The 16,134-nt window shown below is 41.0% G+C and overlaps 1 protein-coding gene across 1 annotated transcript in view; it reads left to right on the forward strand.

Moving 5' to 3' along the window:
• LOC108982552 (CBL-interacting serine/threonine-protein kinase 3-like) overlaps positions 1–15,897 on the forward strand; it is a 39,450-nt gene extending 23,553 nt beyond the window's left edge. The window contains exons 12-15 of the mRNA XM_035690493.1: positions 14,543–14,656; positions 14,824–14,880; positions 14,971–15,045; positions 15,753–15,897. Of these exons, the coding sequence (XP_035546386.1) occupies positions 14,543–14,656; positions 14,824–14,880; positions 14,971–15,045; positions 15,753–15,827 (321 nt within the window). The 3' untranslated portion in view covers positions 15,828–15,897. The remainder of the gene's footprint in view (positions 1–14,542; positions 14,657–14,823; positions 14,881–14,970; positions 15,046–15,752) is intronic.
• Positions 15,898–16,134: the final 237 nt, after the last annotated feature.

Below are 16,134 nucleotides of genomic sequence, written 5' to 3' on the forward strand. Positions count from 1 at the left end.
GTAAGCAGTGGAGAATTTCAATTTAGTGCCAACCATATGCCATAGGGTTCTCCAAAAATGACTTGTGAAACGAACATCCCTATCTGAAACAATAGTCTTAGGAAGACCATACAACTTGACAATCTCATTAAAATACAACCTAGCGATCTTATACGCATCTGAAGTTTTGCTACAAGGGATAAAGTGAGCCATTTTCGAGAAACGGTCCACTACAACAAAAATAGAATCATACTTCTTCAGAGTGCGTGGAAGTCCCAACACAAAATCCATACTAACGTCTTGCGAAGGACAACTAGGTACAGGAAGGGGTGTGTAGAGACCAGTATTTTGTCGCTTTTGTTTGGCTAATTGACAAGTGTTACAGGTGCTAACTATCTTAGCCACATCTCTCTTCAAGCTAGGCCAATAGAATTGACGTTCAATCTCTTCTATGGTCTTATCACGTCCAAAATGTCCAGCCAAGCCTCCGGCATGAACTTCCCAAACTATAAAGTCTCTAACTGAAGTCCGAGGGATGCACAACTTATTGGTTTTGAAAATATAACCATCCTCCAAACGGAAACCATCAGTGGTATCCGACTGCCCGCTTTGCAAAGCGAGAAAAGTATCCCTAAAATCAAGACAAGACTCATACTCTTCCTTAAGTCTTTCAAAACCTATGACCTTGACATTCATAATAGACAAAAAGGAGATACGGCGGCTCAAGGCATCAGCTGCTTGGTTCTCAACGCCCTTCCTATGCTTTAAAGCAAAAGAATAAGCTTGCAAATATTCAACCCAACGGCCATGCCTAGAATTCAATCTTTTCTGGGAATTGAGGTAGCGGAGGGCCTCATGGTCTGAATAAAGAACAAACTCCTGAGGTAGCAAATAATGGCGCCAATAGCTCAAAGCTTGCACAACCGCGTATAGTTCTTTATCATAGGTAGAGTACCGTTGTTTGGCATCATTTAACTTCTCACTGAAATAAGCAACAGGGTGGCGTTCCTGGCTAAGAACTCCACCTATTCCTACCCCTGAAGCATCACACTCGACCTCAAAAACTTTGGAGAAATCAGGAAGTCGCATGACAGGAGCTTCCGTCATTCGCTTTTTGACTAACTTAAAAGCCTTAGTCGCTTCCGATGTCCACTGAAATTCTCCCATTTTCATGCACTCCGTGATAGGAGCCATGATTGTGCTAAACCCCTTAATAAAACGACGATAAAATGTAGCCAGACCATAAAAACTCCTGACGTCATGTATAGTCTTGGGCTCAGGCCAACCAACAATGGCCTGAATCTTTGTGGGGTCAACAGATACTCCCGTAGAAGACAATGAATTCTAGGAAGACAACCCGATCGGTGAAAAAAGAGCATTTCTTCACATTAGCATACAGATTTGTTTCGCGAAGAGTGGAACAGACCTGTGTGAGATGATCTAGATGTTGTTCCTTAGTCCTACTGTAAACGAGAATGTCATCAAAGTAGACGACGAGGAACTTACCCATGAAAGGCCGAAGAGCTTGTGTCATCACTCTCATAAAAGTACTTGGGGCATTGGTTAGTCCAAAAGGCATGACCAACCACTCATAAAGGCCGTCCTTCGTCTTGAAGGTAGTCTTCCACTCATCACCCTGGCGAATCCTAATTTGGTGATACCCACTCTTTAAATCAATCTTCGAAAATATTGTGGCACCAATCATCATATCCAACATATCATCAAGCCTAGGGATGAGAAATCGATATTTCACTGTGATCCTATTAATGGCATGACTATCAATGCACATCCTCCAAGAACCATCTTTCTTAGGAGTCAAAAGGGCAGGAACTGCACAAGGACTTAAACTCTCACGGATAAAGCCTTTGTGAAGAAGTTCACCCACTTGTCTTTGGAGTTCAGCATGCTCAGTGGGATTCATCCTATAATGAGGCAAGTTTGGAAGGGACGCTCCTGGGACGAGATCTATGGCATGTTGAATATCTCGTAGAGGAGGTAAGTGGTCAGGAAGGTCTTTAGGGAAGACATCCCGAAACTCCTGAAGAAATGATTAGGCCTCATCAGGGGCCACTATTGGAGATGCCAATGGAACCTCCATAACAACCACAGCAAACACAACAGAAGTACTCACGAGTGCACGCTCAAACTCCGTAGAGTTAATGATATTTAATCATTTTCGTTCCACAATTTTCTTTGTTTGTTGTGAACCAACAGGTTTTGGAGGTAAAGGGTTAAGATGAATCTTCTTGCCATTAAACACAAAGGAATATGAATTGGATCGACCATGGATGGTCACATCTAAGTTGAATAACCAAGGCCTGCCAAGAATGACATGACCGACATCCATAGGAATGACGTCACACCATATATGATCCTTATATTCTAAGAACTGGATAGGCACCAGACAACGCTCTTTCACAGTTATGGAGGAGGTATCAACCCAAGAAACACTATACGGCTGAGGGTGAGGCACTGGTTGTAATCCAAGACGGGATACAGTAGCCACAGAAACCGCATTAATGCAACTCCCACTATCCAAAATGATTTTACAACCCTTATCATTGATTTTGATATAAGTATGAAAGATGGCATGACGACGCCAATCATCAGCACCTTTTGGTTGGGTAAGGGTGCAACGTACAACACTTAATCTGGGTGTGTCGGGAGCATGAGGTACAGAACTTAAATCCACAGGAAAGGTTCGGATACAACCTAAGAAGGTATCCTCATCATCACCTAAATCACCAAACTCCTCAAGCTTAGGCTCATAGACTTGATCTTCTAACAGTTCATCGACTATACTCTCATGTTCCTCAATGACTAGGGTTCGACTAGGACAATTGGAAGAAATGTGGCCAAAACCCTTACATTTGAAACACTGCAAGCGGGAGGAAGTCCTTGGAATTTCAGGACCTTTACCCTTATTTTTCCATGCGGGAGAAACATTAGATGGTGGAGGTCCTAAGAGAGACTTAGGGGAAAGGGTGGGCTCTGGGGTGATGGAAGGGCGGTTGTCACCACGCCTTCCATACGGAGTCCTCATAACCGACTCATAGTCTCGGACTAAAGAGTAAGCATGGTCAAGTGTAGCGACACCCCGAAGGACAAGCTCGCGCCTAAGATCATCTTTTAAGCCTTGTCTAAACCTACTCAAAGTCATGGCCTCATCCTCAACAATATGACATCTCATTCGGAATTTATCAAATTGAGTGACATACTTAGTCACTGGCCGATTGCCCTGTGTAAGGGCATTCCATTGGTCCAGCAAATTACCCCTGTAAGATTGGGTCAGGTATTTCTCTTGAAGACGACGTTTCATTTCTTCCCAACTCCCAAAAGGAGGCGCATGACGTCTCTCAAGGAGATCCTCTACACTTTCCCAAAAGAGTTGGGCAGTGCCAGTTAATTTCAGGCTAGCAAATTGAACTCTTCGATCTTCAGGGACTCTATACTAGGTAAAGAAACGATCCATATCCCTAATCCATTGAGTAAAAACTCGAGGATCTAGGCAACCATCAAAAGTAAGGGCCTCTAGCTTAATGTTTCTGAATAAACGCTCTTCATGGCGAGTAGGGAACTGAGTACCTTGGCGGTAATGGTCTCGTTCTCGCTCACGATCATAATCCCTACCCCCACGATCATGTCTGACATGTTGTCGATCACCTCGTCGACGACGATAGCGTCTATTTTGGGACACTTCAGAGTTGTCAAACGAATGAGGGAATTCCTCAAAATTGTTCAACCTAGCAGCTAGGTCCCTGTTCTCCTCACGAGTAGCAGCCATCTCAGTTTGGACAGCCGCTAATTGAGTTTGTACATGTTGCTGGTTATTGGCTAGTTGAGCTAATTGTCGAGTGAGGGCATCAAATTGGGAAGGATCCATGGTAAAGGTACTGGAACTAGAGATGACAAGACGACCACTACGCAACTGCATGCAATGCAACACCCGCTAAATAAAGTGCAATGGAGAGATCAATGAACAACAAATGCAAGCAATGAAAAATATCAACTGAGCCAAATAATAATAAGTTTTTTTTTTTTTTTTTTGGGATTAAGTAAATCCAAAATACGGCAAACAAATAATGCTAATGTTTAAAATAACAAAGCAATGGTCAAATGCCAATCAAACAGATCCAATCACATAGCAATGCTGATATTTTTGTTTTAAGAATTTTTTTTTTTTTTTTGGAAAGACAATCAATGCAAAAAATGAGAGTAAAGCTTCAGGCTATGGAAGTGAGAATGGGAACACAAGAAGTAGGAAGTAAACAAAATCCAAGTGTTGAATAAATCTGGCTGTAGCAAGTGCGGGTTTGGCTAAATTCACTATGGTAATAGCAACACAGAGAAACAATTAATACATTTTCAAAACAAACCGATAGTGTAAAACCAAAGAAAGAGATAGTAAAACTCCATTTGCTCGTTGAGAACTGTGCACAATCATTTAAAAGTCACGCAGAAGGACAAGCCACCCTGACTCCCTTTCTTTCTGGAAGGACAAACCAAAGAAGCACAATCGTTGGAAGTCGCGGGAGAGGAGAAACCGAGGGAGAGTAAGACGTCTGGTAGAGGGAGAAGAATCGGAGCTGAGATGTCGTGTTTCCGGCGTCGTCTGCCTCAAGTCTAGTGGTTTCGGCGAGGTCTGTATTGTTTTCTCTCTCTCTTTTTTTTTTTTTTGCACCTGTTGTCTCTGGGTATCTCGGCACTGGGTGTTTCGGGAGAGGCCGTTTCGGGAGAGACCGAGGGGTGGTATCTCGGCACTGGGTGAGACGGAGGTAAGGAGAGGCAGCGACGGTGGTATCTCGGCACTGGGTGTTTCGGGAGAGGCCGAGGGGTGAGACGGAGGTAAAGGAGAGGTCGAGAGGCTTACTGGCAGTGTGCTCAGGGTCAAGAGAGGTAGCGACGGCGGCCACTCACAGAGAACGAGATGGAGAATCGGAGAGAGCCGATTCACTGAAGAGAACCCAGTTTTTGACAAGATCTTCGACGGGTTTTGTTTTGGCTTGGATCGAAGGGAACTCAGATGGACGGGTTTGGGATTAATCTATTGTTTGAGAAAACAATAGAACCGGCTCTTGATACCAATATGATGTAGGATAGAAGTGAGAAGGAGGAGTAGAAACAGAGTAATAGGAAATAGAGAAGAGAAATGAACTAGAAGAGAAGAGAGGAGAGGAAGAAGAAGAAAGCGAAGAGGGACTGGAAGGAGGCGGCTAGTGCTCAACTCTGCATTCAAAAAATAACTACCTCCCAATATTCCTTAAGATGTCTTTAAGTAGTAGGGCAATACAAACCCTAAATGAAATAATTAACACATTAATAAAATAACAAAATAGAAAATGTCTTTAAGTAGTAGGGCAATACAAATCCTAAATAAAATAGATAAGACATTAATAAAATAAATAAAACATTAATAGGAGATGTCCTCATCAGGAAGCTTCCACTATCTATGTAACGCAACAAGTTCCTTCCATAAGAATCGTCTATTGTTGTCTACATTTAGACTGTATAAACTTGCAAAAGCCCACACAAAATTATCTGCCACACTCTTAAAAGAACATGCCACTGTATACTCTCCCACAAACTCCTCAATTTTCTCCATTCTTTTATCCCACATCACTAGGATTCCACCCGAAGCCCCATTCTGTGCAAGATAAGCCCAATTTGCATAAGAACAACTCCAAACACTTCAAACTAACCTTCTAGAAACACTTTTCAACTTAGTTTCTTGTAAACATACTATGTCTACCCTCCAATCTCACAACAAATTTTTTATACGAAGTCGCTTGCCTCATTTAACCCGTGGACGTTCCAAGACAAAATTTTCGACTTCATAATAGAGAAGTAAAGCCCCTTCCCCTTGGATCTTTCATGGCTTGAGCTTCCTTCATAATTCATTGACCAAGTTAGGCGCTTGAGCTCCCGTTGGTTTTTAGACCTTGATTTCTTTGACTGTGAATGACCCGCTTCAATGGTAGTAAGTAGAGCCAAAAACTGCTCTTCATAACCCATGCATTCCATACCTACACAGTGTTGCATTCTTTCACCTTTTGGAGCACGCAATCCGATACATTAGAATCAGTTGGTAGCAAACGATTCAACGTGATAGGCTCCCCTTCACTGGAAACCCACTGCAGATTAGGTGTCACCCCCCTTTCTTTCTCCCCGAATAAGTTTCTACCTTCCCATTCAACCAGAACATTACTAGTGGAAAACTGAGTCTCGAGGACCATCATTACCTCACAGCCAAGTCTCTGAGAGTGCTCGTCGTCAACCACCTCCACCCTTACCCCCTTCGCCTCTAGAACGATTCCTTTGCAAGCTTCAGAGTAAACCCGTCCCGCCGCAATAGACTCAAGATGATCCTTGAGTTGAAAATGGGCCTCCATCTGGGAAAGTGACACTCCCATCATGTTCATCAGTAGTTTCTGGCTACATGAAGCTGCTGTAGTAGCACACGGTGGCGGGAACTCCACCATCTCCACCTGGTTTTTTTCTTGTAAGTTTTCTGGGAGCCCCCCCATCACAAGCATCTCTTCGATGGAAGATGACTCAAATCTCGAAACCTCCATTAATGGAAAAGCAACCGCCGGTGGTCTAGACGGTGGTGCTATTGCCATCAAAGCACCAGCGTCCTCCCTCGAAGTGCTCTATAATGGACCCCGCACATCAGATCCCGTGCCTCGTTGCCTAGCTGGACCAGTCTCAGACTGCATAGTCTCAGTTGGTGATACTGCCGCCTTCGCCGGGGCCCCCTGGCTCTTCGCCGGTAATGGTGGCTGAGGCCCACCCGTCGATGGGCTTGAGGTAGACGGGTTGCGTCTCTTCCAAAAAGGCCCCATCGGATGAGGGGTGGTCTGTGAACCTAGAAGATGAGGCCCAGCGCTTGGGCCTAGCCCCATCTTTTCTTTCCCTGAGGCATACGGGTTGCGCCTGGGCCCATTCAATTCCTGGCCCATTTACCATACCATAGACAACCGTTCTGCCTATAGTCTCCCATGTCTTTATCAATTGTTGGCCCATCACCCAGGCCGAAGCCCACCCCCACCCCTTTTTCCTCCTGGACGCACCGTATCAACAAACTTTTTGGGAGCTCGACCAGAAAACTATGGAGCTCCCTTCGCTGTGCTTGCCATAACCAACAAATGAGGCGGCTCAATTCAGATTTTATACTAGTAAGGAGAGTTATGGATGAAAATGAAGACTCTGTTGGGGAGCTCCCATGCCCAAGAACATGTAGGAGCCATGGGATGCTCCCCACCAATCTATTTCACACTTCCTCTAGCTTGTCTACTTAGTCAAAATCTACCCATTTCATTGCATGGCCTTTAAGTCTTAACCACTCTTGTCAAGTAGAAAATGTTCGTGGCTACTCTTCGAGCTGCTGCTTCTTCTGTTTCTTCAAGTTCTTTAGGAAAATCGAAAGCCATGCTAAATGCTCCAAACTCAATTAATCTGATCATCTTTCTTTTCCTAGGCTCCTTGTTGATGAATTGAATGCGCTTAATGGGCTATAGAGCTTTAAACCAACTTAATAGGGAAGTGATTCCTGATGTGGAAAGTAATAGAAGAAATGACAGAAGTTTCCAGTCAAATATGATGCGAGAGCTTTATACAATAATGGACATAGCAGAAAGAGTAGAATGCCCAAGCATATAGGTGCTTGGAGAGGAACCACGACCGTGGGCCATGGGAGGCTCATATCATGGTCACCAAGTTTTTTTAAGGCTTTTTAGCGGAGGAAAATCATTTCATTTTTGATCAAATGGAGATGGCAATGTCATTTTGAGGGAACTATATGAAAACTTGTTACAACAGTTGGTTTTGCGAGGTGATATGTCATAAGCCATAGTTTGAAAGTGTTTCTTAAAATAGGGTAGTGGTTTCGGGGATTGGGGTAGGGGGGGCGGGGATTTGTAATTTATGCTGTATGTTTTATTCATTTATTCTTCTTTTAGGGGTGTCACTTTACCAAAGAAATTGGGAAGCCAAGACAGAACATTTGGCGAATGGAATTTACCACTAATAATGAAGTGAGGGGGGGAAGGTTCACTAGATCTTGATTCTTCATCTATGTTGACTTGTTATTTAAACTATTTGAGAGATGGTTTTTGATTTGGTTTGGGCATCTTTCGATGCAAATCAATTATGTTTTTGGTTTTTATCAAGCTTGTCCTCATCCTGAAAGTTGTTGATTGTCTGCGCTGTTGTATATTGTAAAATGAGTAATGCTAGATACAGTCTTGGAGTGTGCAAATCTCGCGTACTCTTTTTGAAAAAAGTGAGACCCACCATTAAAAAGTGGGTTTTTTCATGTGGATCCTAAATTTATCCACTTTGTTCAAAGGGAGTGCGCGAGACTTGCACATCCTAGAATTGTATAAATCATTTCCCTTGTAAAATTATAATGGGCGTAGTTACCGTTAGGACCTAGTGTAAAACCCAGGTTTTACACCCCCGAATCATATACCACCACCTCAACATTCTAACAAGCTTACAATGAGCTCAACCATGCTAGATTATTATTTTTTACATGAAAAATCTAAAACCCTAAATTCCTAAGAACCCTAATGCTAATTATTTTTATGACAAGCTCCAACACCATTTCAGCCGCCATCTCAAGAAACATGTCACAGGTGCTTGGCAGAGGCCTTGAAGTGGTGTAGTCCAGAGAAGCCATGAGAGTCTGTTATGAGTTGTTAGGAAGTTAGTTGCAACAGCTTCAACCGTCGGGAGGAATCAAAGAAATGAAAGGCTTTAATGAAACAAATCGTTTTAGTCTTCATTAAAAGTGTTTGCGTTTTAATTCTTAGGAGCTGCGTTTAGAAGCTTTAATGAAACGTTGCGTTTCATGATGTAAATAAGTAGCTGCGTTTTACAATTGTATTCTTGCGTTTTATTACATACGATTGTTTTAGAAAGATTAGTTGGCCATCTGCTTCTATAAAAGCAGAGGTAGGAATAATGGTTGAGTAGTGAATAAGCTTGGAAGTCTGTTTTGGGAGGTTGAGAATTCCTTGAAAATTCTCTACAAGGTTTACTAATGAAATCTTGTTCAGCTAGTTCTTGTGTTGAGAGTCTCTGAGTTTGTGCATTACGAAGCCTTGGGTTTCTTATTCTGGAAGTGCAGTAAGTTGAACCTTACAAGTGGTATCAGCAGTGGTCGGTCCTACAATGGCAGAAGGCACGAGAGGTTCGGTGAAGGGTCAACAAGAAATGGTTCAGAAGCAATTGGACCAACATCAGCAGACAATCAATGGTATTTCAGAAAGGTTAGATCAACTTATTGACATGTTACGTTCTGTTATTGAATCTAATCATGTTAATAATCATGAAACTCGTGAGGGGAATGGTGAGGATAGAAGTGCAGTGTATAGAGGGTTGCGTTTGGATTTTCCACATTTTAGTGGCACTGATCCTAATGGGTGGGTTTTTAAAGCCACTCAGTATTTTGACTACCATCAAACACCATTTTATCAGAAGTTATTAGTGGCTTCTTACCATATGGAAGGGGAGGCGTTGATATGGTACCAAGAAGGGTTGGATTCTGGCCAATTTAATTCTTGGGAGTCCTTGATCTTGGCTTTACAAGTGAGGTTTGGGCCATCCATCAGCATATGATGACCCAATGGAGGCTTTGATGAAATTGAAGCAGACTTCTTCTGTCACTTTGTACAAGTCACAGTTTGAGGCCTTGTCTAATCGATTGAAAGGGCTATCTGAAAAACATAAACTTAGCTGTTTTCTGAGTGGGTTAAAAGATGAAGTCAGATTACCAGTTAAAATGTTTAATCCTGTTAATCTTGGGGCTGCTTTTGGATTGGCAAAGATCCAAGAGGAGTATGTTTTATCCTCGAGAAGGCCTTGGAAGTATAATCTGAATAGTGGTGAGAAAGGAGTTGTTGATATTGCAGTAGAAGTTTCTAATAGAGGACTAAGAAATCAGGTTCTAGCTAAGAGGGTTACTTCTTTACAAATGGATGAAAAAAGAAAAAAGGGACTTTGTTATCACTATGATGAGAAATGGAACCCCAATCATAATTGTAAAAATCCAAAGGTTTATTTGTTGCATGTGGATAGCAATGTAGAGGAGGAAGAAAATCAAGTGGATGAGGAGTTGGTGCCAGAAATGAATTCAGCTCTTGAAAAAGAGTGAAGAATTTGAGATTTCTATTAATGCTATCTCTGGTTGTACTAACAGTAATGCAATGAAGTTATTGGGCAAGATTGGTTCATTTTCTGTTGAAATCTTGGTGGATTCAGGAAGTACTCATAACTTCTTGGATCCATTGGTAGTAGAGGCAGCAAAGTTGAAGGTGATCAAAGATGTGGGTCTTCCAGTGAAGGTGGCTAATGGTGATAAAATACTTAGCCTAGGTAGATGTGAAGAAAATATCAACATTCAAAGTACCAAGTTTTTGGTTCCTTTTCATGTATTGAATCTGGGGGGTTGTGATATTGTATTCGGTGTCCAATGGTTGAAGACATTGGAGGCTATTCATTGGGATTTTACCAATATGACCATGGAGTTTGTGGTGAATGCTAAAAAGCTTTCCTTGCAAGGCTTAGTTTCTGATTTAGTAGCAGTACAACTTGGACTGAATCTATTGAAATCCTCTTTTGTGAGGCAGCAAGGGTGGTTGCTGCAGATAATGGCTTGGGAAATTTGTGGAGTTGAGGAGCAGTTGCAGAGTGAAGTTGAAGTGTTACTGGGCCACTTTAAAGCTGTATTTGAGGAACCAGTGGGTTTACCCCCACCTAGGAAATTTGATCATCAGATTCTGTTGAAGGAAGGTGCTCAACCAGTTTCAGTGAGCCCTTACCATTATGCTCATTATAAAAAATCTGAGATTGAAAAGATAGTGAAAGATTTGCTCACTAATGGAGTTATAAGGCCTAGCCAAAGTCCATTTTCTTCATTTGTATTGCTGGTGAAAAAAGTTGATGGTAGTTGGAGAATGTGCATTGACTACCGAGCCCTTAACAAAGAAACCATCAAAGACAAATTTCCCATACCTGTCATTGATGAGCTTCTTGATGAGCTTCATGGAGCTAAGATTTTTTCCAAACTTGATTTAAGGTCAGGTTATCATCAAATAAGGGTGAAAGAATGTGATATTTCAAAAACTGCATTTAGGACTCATGAAGGCCATTATGAGTTCTTGGTAATGCCATTTGGGCTTACCAATGCACTTGCTACATTTCAGGGATTAATGAACCATATCTTCAAGCCTTTTCTTAGAAGGTTTGTTTTGGTATTTTTCGATGACATCTTGGTTTATAGCCAAAATTTTTCTTAGCATCTGGAACACCTAGAGGCAGTTTTACTGTTTTACAGCAACACACTTTATTTGCTAAGAAATCTAAATGTAGATTTGCAGTGCCTGAAATTGACTATTTGGGCCATATTATCTCGGGAGATGGAGTTAAATTAAAGCAGATCTAGCCAAGATTTCCTCAATGATTGATTGGCCAATTCCAAAAACAGTGAAGGCATTGAGGGGATTTTTGGGCCTTATTGGTTACTATAAGAAATTCATCAAGCACTATGGTTCAATAGCTGCACCACTTACTGAGTTGTTGAAGAAACTATTTTTCTTGGAATAAGGAAGCTGAGGCAGCTTTTATACAGTTGAAGAATGCAGTATCCAAACCTCCTGTACTAAGGCTTCCAGATTTTTCAAAGGAGTTCACTATTGAATGTGATGCTTCAGGAGTGGGGTTGGGTGCTGTTTTGATGCAAGAAAGCCAGCCAATAGCTTTCTTCAGCAAAGCTCTAAAGGGCAAGGCTTTGTTACTTTCAACATATGAAAAAGAACTTTTGGCATTAGTTTGTGCAGTGGCAAGGTGGAGACCATACCTCCTTGGACAAATTTTTAAAATCAAAACTGACCAACAGGCATTGAAACACTTGTTAGAACAGAAGGCAGCAACTGAAGCTCAACAGAAGTGGATTTCCAAGCTTATGGGATATGATTTCAGGATTGAATATAAGAAGGGTAGGGACAACAAAGCAGCAGATGCTCTTTCAAGGAAAATGATAAACGAGACAGCTACATTGGCTCTCATATCTTTTCCTACTCCCATTTGGGTGGATGAGCTTAAACAAAGCTATGTTCTTTCTGATGATCTCTGCAGTATTATCACTGCTTTACAACAAGGCAGTCCAGTTTCTAAAGATTACTCTCTACAACAAGGTCTTTTGCTAAGGAAAGGTAAGTAGTACCTTCTTCCTCATTTCAACAAAAGATTTTACAATATATCCATCATAATCCAGAAGCAGGTCATGTTGGGTATCATAAAACACTACAGAAGGCATGGATGGATTTTTATTGGCCTGGTATGAGAAGGGACATTAGAAGATTAGTCAAGGAGTGTCAGACTTGCCAGATGAATAAGCATGAAACAACACACCCAGCAGGTCTATTGCAGCCATTACCTATTCCTCAGACTCCTTGGTTGGATATTGCAATGGATTTTATTGAAGGCCTTCCATGTTCCAATGGAATGACTGTTATTCTCACTGTAGTTGATAGATTGACCAAGTTTGGTCATTTCTTTCCTATGGCACACCCTTATACAGCTAGCAAGGTAGCTGAGGTGTTTTTTGCTGGAGTTTTTAAGCTTCATGGTTTACCTAAAACCATAGTATCTGATCGTGATGTGGTCTTTACTAGCAAATTTTGGAGGCAATTATTTGAGATGCAAGGGACTAATTTAGCCTTCACTTCAGCATATCACCCCCAATCTGATGGCCAAGCAGAAGCTTTGAATAAGTGTGTGGAAGGCTATTTGAGATCATACATTGGCACCAAGCCAAAGAATTGGAGTGCTTGGTTACCAATGGCAGAGTGGTGTTACAACACTACCATGCATTCATCTATTGGTATGATTCCATTTCAAGCTCTTTATGGAATCTGCCCTCCTAAGCTGTTGACATATGTTCCAGGTACTACTGCTAATGCTGTAGTAGATCAGCAGCTTAAGTCTCGTGATGAAATACTCTCTCTTTTAAAGGAGAATTTGGAAAAGGCACAAAGTAGAATGAAGTTATATGCTGATAAGAAGAGAACTGAAAGGGTCTTTGAAGTTGGTGATTGGGTGTTCCTTAAACTGCAGCCTTATTGACAGAAATCAGTAGCATTGAGAAGAAATATGAAATTGGCCCCTCGATTTTATGGTCCCTTCCAAATTCTTGAAAAGATTGGTCAGGTAGCATATAAATTGAATTTACCATCTTTAGCAAGGATACATCCTGTTTTCCATGTATCTTGCTTGAAAAAGAAACTTGGAGATCAAATTTCTCCATTATCTACCTTGCCTCCTGTTGACAATGAAGGGAATGTGCAACCTGAACCTGAACTTATTTTAGAAAGAAGAATGAGAAAAGTGGGGAATCATGCTTCAACTGAGGTATTGATTAAGTGGGTTGGGGCACCTATTGAAGATAGCTCTTGGGAGTTGTTGTGGAAACTCAGATCTCTATATCCTCACTTAGTGAGAACAGTCTTGCAATGATTGTCACGGGTGCCTTGTGGGCAAGACCTTGAAGTGGTGGAGATTGTCACGGGTGCCTGGCAGAGGCCTTGAAGTGGTGCAGTCCAGAGAAGCCATGAGAGTCTGTTATGAGTTGTTAGGAAGTTAGTTGCAACAGCTTCAACCATCGGGAGGAATCAAAGAAATGAAAGGCTTTAATGAAACGAATCGTTTTAGTCTTCATAAAAAGTGTTTGCGTTTTAATTCTTAGGAGCTGCGTTTAGAAGCTTTAATGAAACGTTGCATTTCATGATGTAAATAAGTAGCTGCGTTTTACAATTGTATTCTTGCGTTTTATTACATACGATTGTTTTAGAAAGATTAGTTGGCCATCTGCTTCTATAAAAGCAGAGGTAGGAATAATGGTTGAGTAGTGAATAATCTTGGAAGTCTGTTTTGGGAGGTTGAGAATTCCTCGAAAATTCTCTACAAGGTTTACTAATGAAATCTTGTTCAGCTAGTTCTTGTGTTGAGAGTCTCTGAGTTTGTGCATTACGAAGCCTTGGGTTTCTTATTCTGGAAGTGCAGTAAGTTGAACCTTACAAAACAGTTCGAGTAATCACAAAAAAATTAATCCGGCCGTTGCTTGGGTGGCAGCTGTGATAGGCCTCCTGTCGGCAGCTGCCAGCAAAATCCCACATGCCAGGGTGGCAGCAGACAACTCTGGTAGTGGCTGCTGGTGTGGGACCACCCCCCACCTTTATTTGATTTAAATTCAATAATTTTAAATTCATAGGACTTTAATCCTGTGTGGGTGTGTTTATTTTACCATCCAATAGAAAAATGAAAGCTGATTTGTCAGTTTTCTATTGGAGGGTGTAAAGGATCTGGTTTACATGAAGTCCTGATTTTAGATTTTTCCTAAAATAAACCCAAGGTTGTTTTTGCTTGCTAAGGCTGTGTGCATATTATGTAACTAGTATCTGCTTCCTTTGTAATAAGACCATGAATCTGGAGAGTCAGGAGTAAGAAAAATATGTATAATTTTATTTATGTTGGCGTTCTGTCATGATGTCTTTGGATTCAGGAATTTAAGAGAGAAACAAGATTCACATCTAAATGCCCTGCCAATGAGATCATCAGTAAGATTGAAGAAGCCGCAAAGCCTCTTGGTTTTGATGTACACAAGAAAAACTACAAGGTGAGAAAACTGCAGTGGCTTAATGTGTACTTTTACTTTTCTTAACTTCAAGCCTCTTAGAGTCAGCTTTTATATCTCTTCGGTACTTGTACTTTATTTTTTGTAGTTTCTTCTTCTATTTTATTTGTTTTGGATGAAATTAATGGGTACCTAATTAAATCCATCAGATGAGGCTTGAAAATATGAAAGCTGGGAGAAAGGGAAATCTTAATATTGCTACAGAGGTACATGGTGATCAAGTTTTACTATTACCGATGAGCTGAATTTATTCTACATTCTGTGTTATTCTTACCTATTCGTATACTTCTATTCAGATATTTCAAGTGGCACCTTCTCTTCACGTGGTTGAAGTGCGAAAAGCAAAAGGAGACACTTTGGAGTTTCATGAGGTCTCCTTCTCTTCATTTCTCTGTTCTATTTTTCCTCTCTCCCACTTTAATTTTCCCGATTGGTGAGTAACTCACTCATTTCACGGGACTCAACTTGTGATCCACTACCTCATTTTTATGGGGATTGCAAGTGCCATTTTATACCAAGGCAATTGGCATTTTCTATTTCTCCTACTTTAAGAGGGAGGTATTATAATGCTCCGAGGAAGTTATTCTCGTAGGATGGTAAAGCCTAAAAGCAAGAGAATTGCTGTCTTCACAGAAACCTAACACAAGGAAAATATATAAACTGACATGGGTTAATATGATCTGTCAGATTGTAAAGCTATTTTATTGTAAAGTAGATCTAACGTATCATATCAAGCCACGTTAGTTTGTAAACTTTCTTTTGTAAGATTTCTGTGTAGGTCAAATATTTCTCTAAAAACAATGGTTGCTTAGTCACCCGTGTGTGAGAGAGAGAGAGAGAGAGGTGACAATTGGAAGAGATTTGTTATGTCTGATGTAGGTTCCCTTTCTGGTTAGTAAGGGCTGCCAATAAGTGATATTAAAGCATTAATCTATCCTTGTGTGGGTCAGTAGTTGTCAGTTGTCACCATAAAAGCTGGTTGTGAATCCTGCAATAGAGCGGCTGCTTGCAGACGCCTAATCGGAACAGTGGAGTTGACATTCTCTAATCACTGGGATTTTTAATTTTTCCTGTGCAGTTTTATAAAAAGCTCTCAACCCGCCTGGACGATGTTGTTTGGAAAACTGAGGAAGACATGCAAGAAATGAAGTAGATTCCAGTGTCTTCCACTTCAAAGTGTTGTGTCCATAAGAATTGGTTTACTTGCAAAATGTTCAATAGTTTCATTTGTTTATTCTGTGTTAGGTAGTTATTCTTGGTAAGCATGAACATCTAACAAAGAGGTTCAACAATGTTTTTTCATTACACTTGGAGCAACAGATCAATCTTAACTCGATACTAAATGAGAATAATGTATATTTTATTTTCATTTATGCATTTTCCATTCGTAATATTTGTTTGTCTTCGCCATCATGAAAAAGCTCACGTTTTTTCCAAATCTCAGCAGAAATTATTACCCC

This window comes from Juglans regia, chromosome 5, assembly GCF_001411555.2.
Source record: "Juglans regia cultivar Chandler chromosome 5, Walnut 2.0, whole genome shotgun sequence".
NCBI classification, from domain to species: domain Eukaryota; kingdom Viridiplantae; phylum Streptophyta; class Magnoliopsida; order Fagales; family Juglandaceae; genus Juglans; species Juglans regia.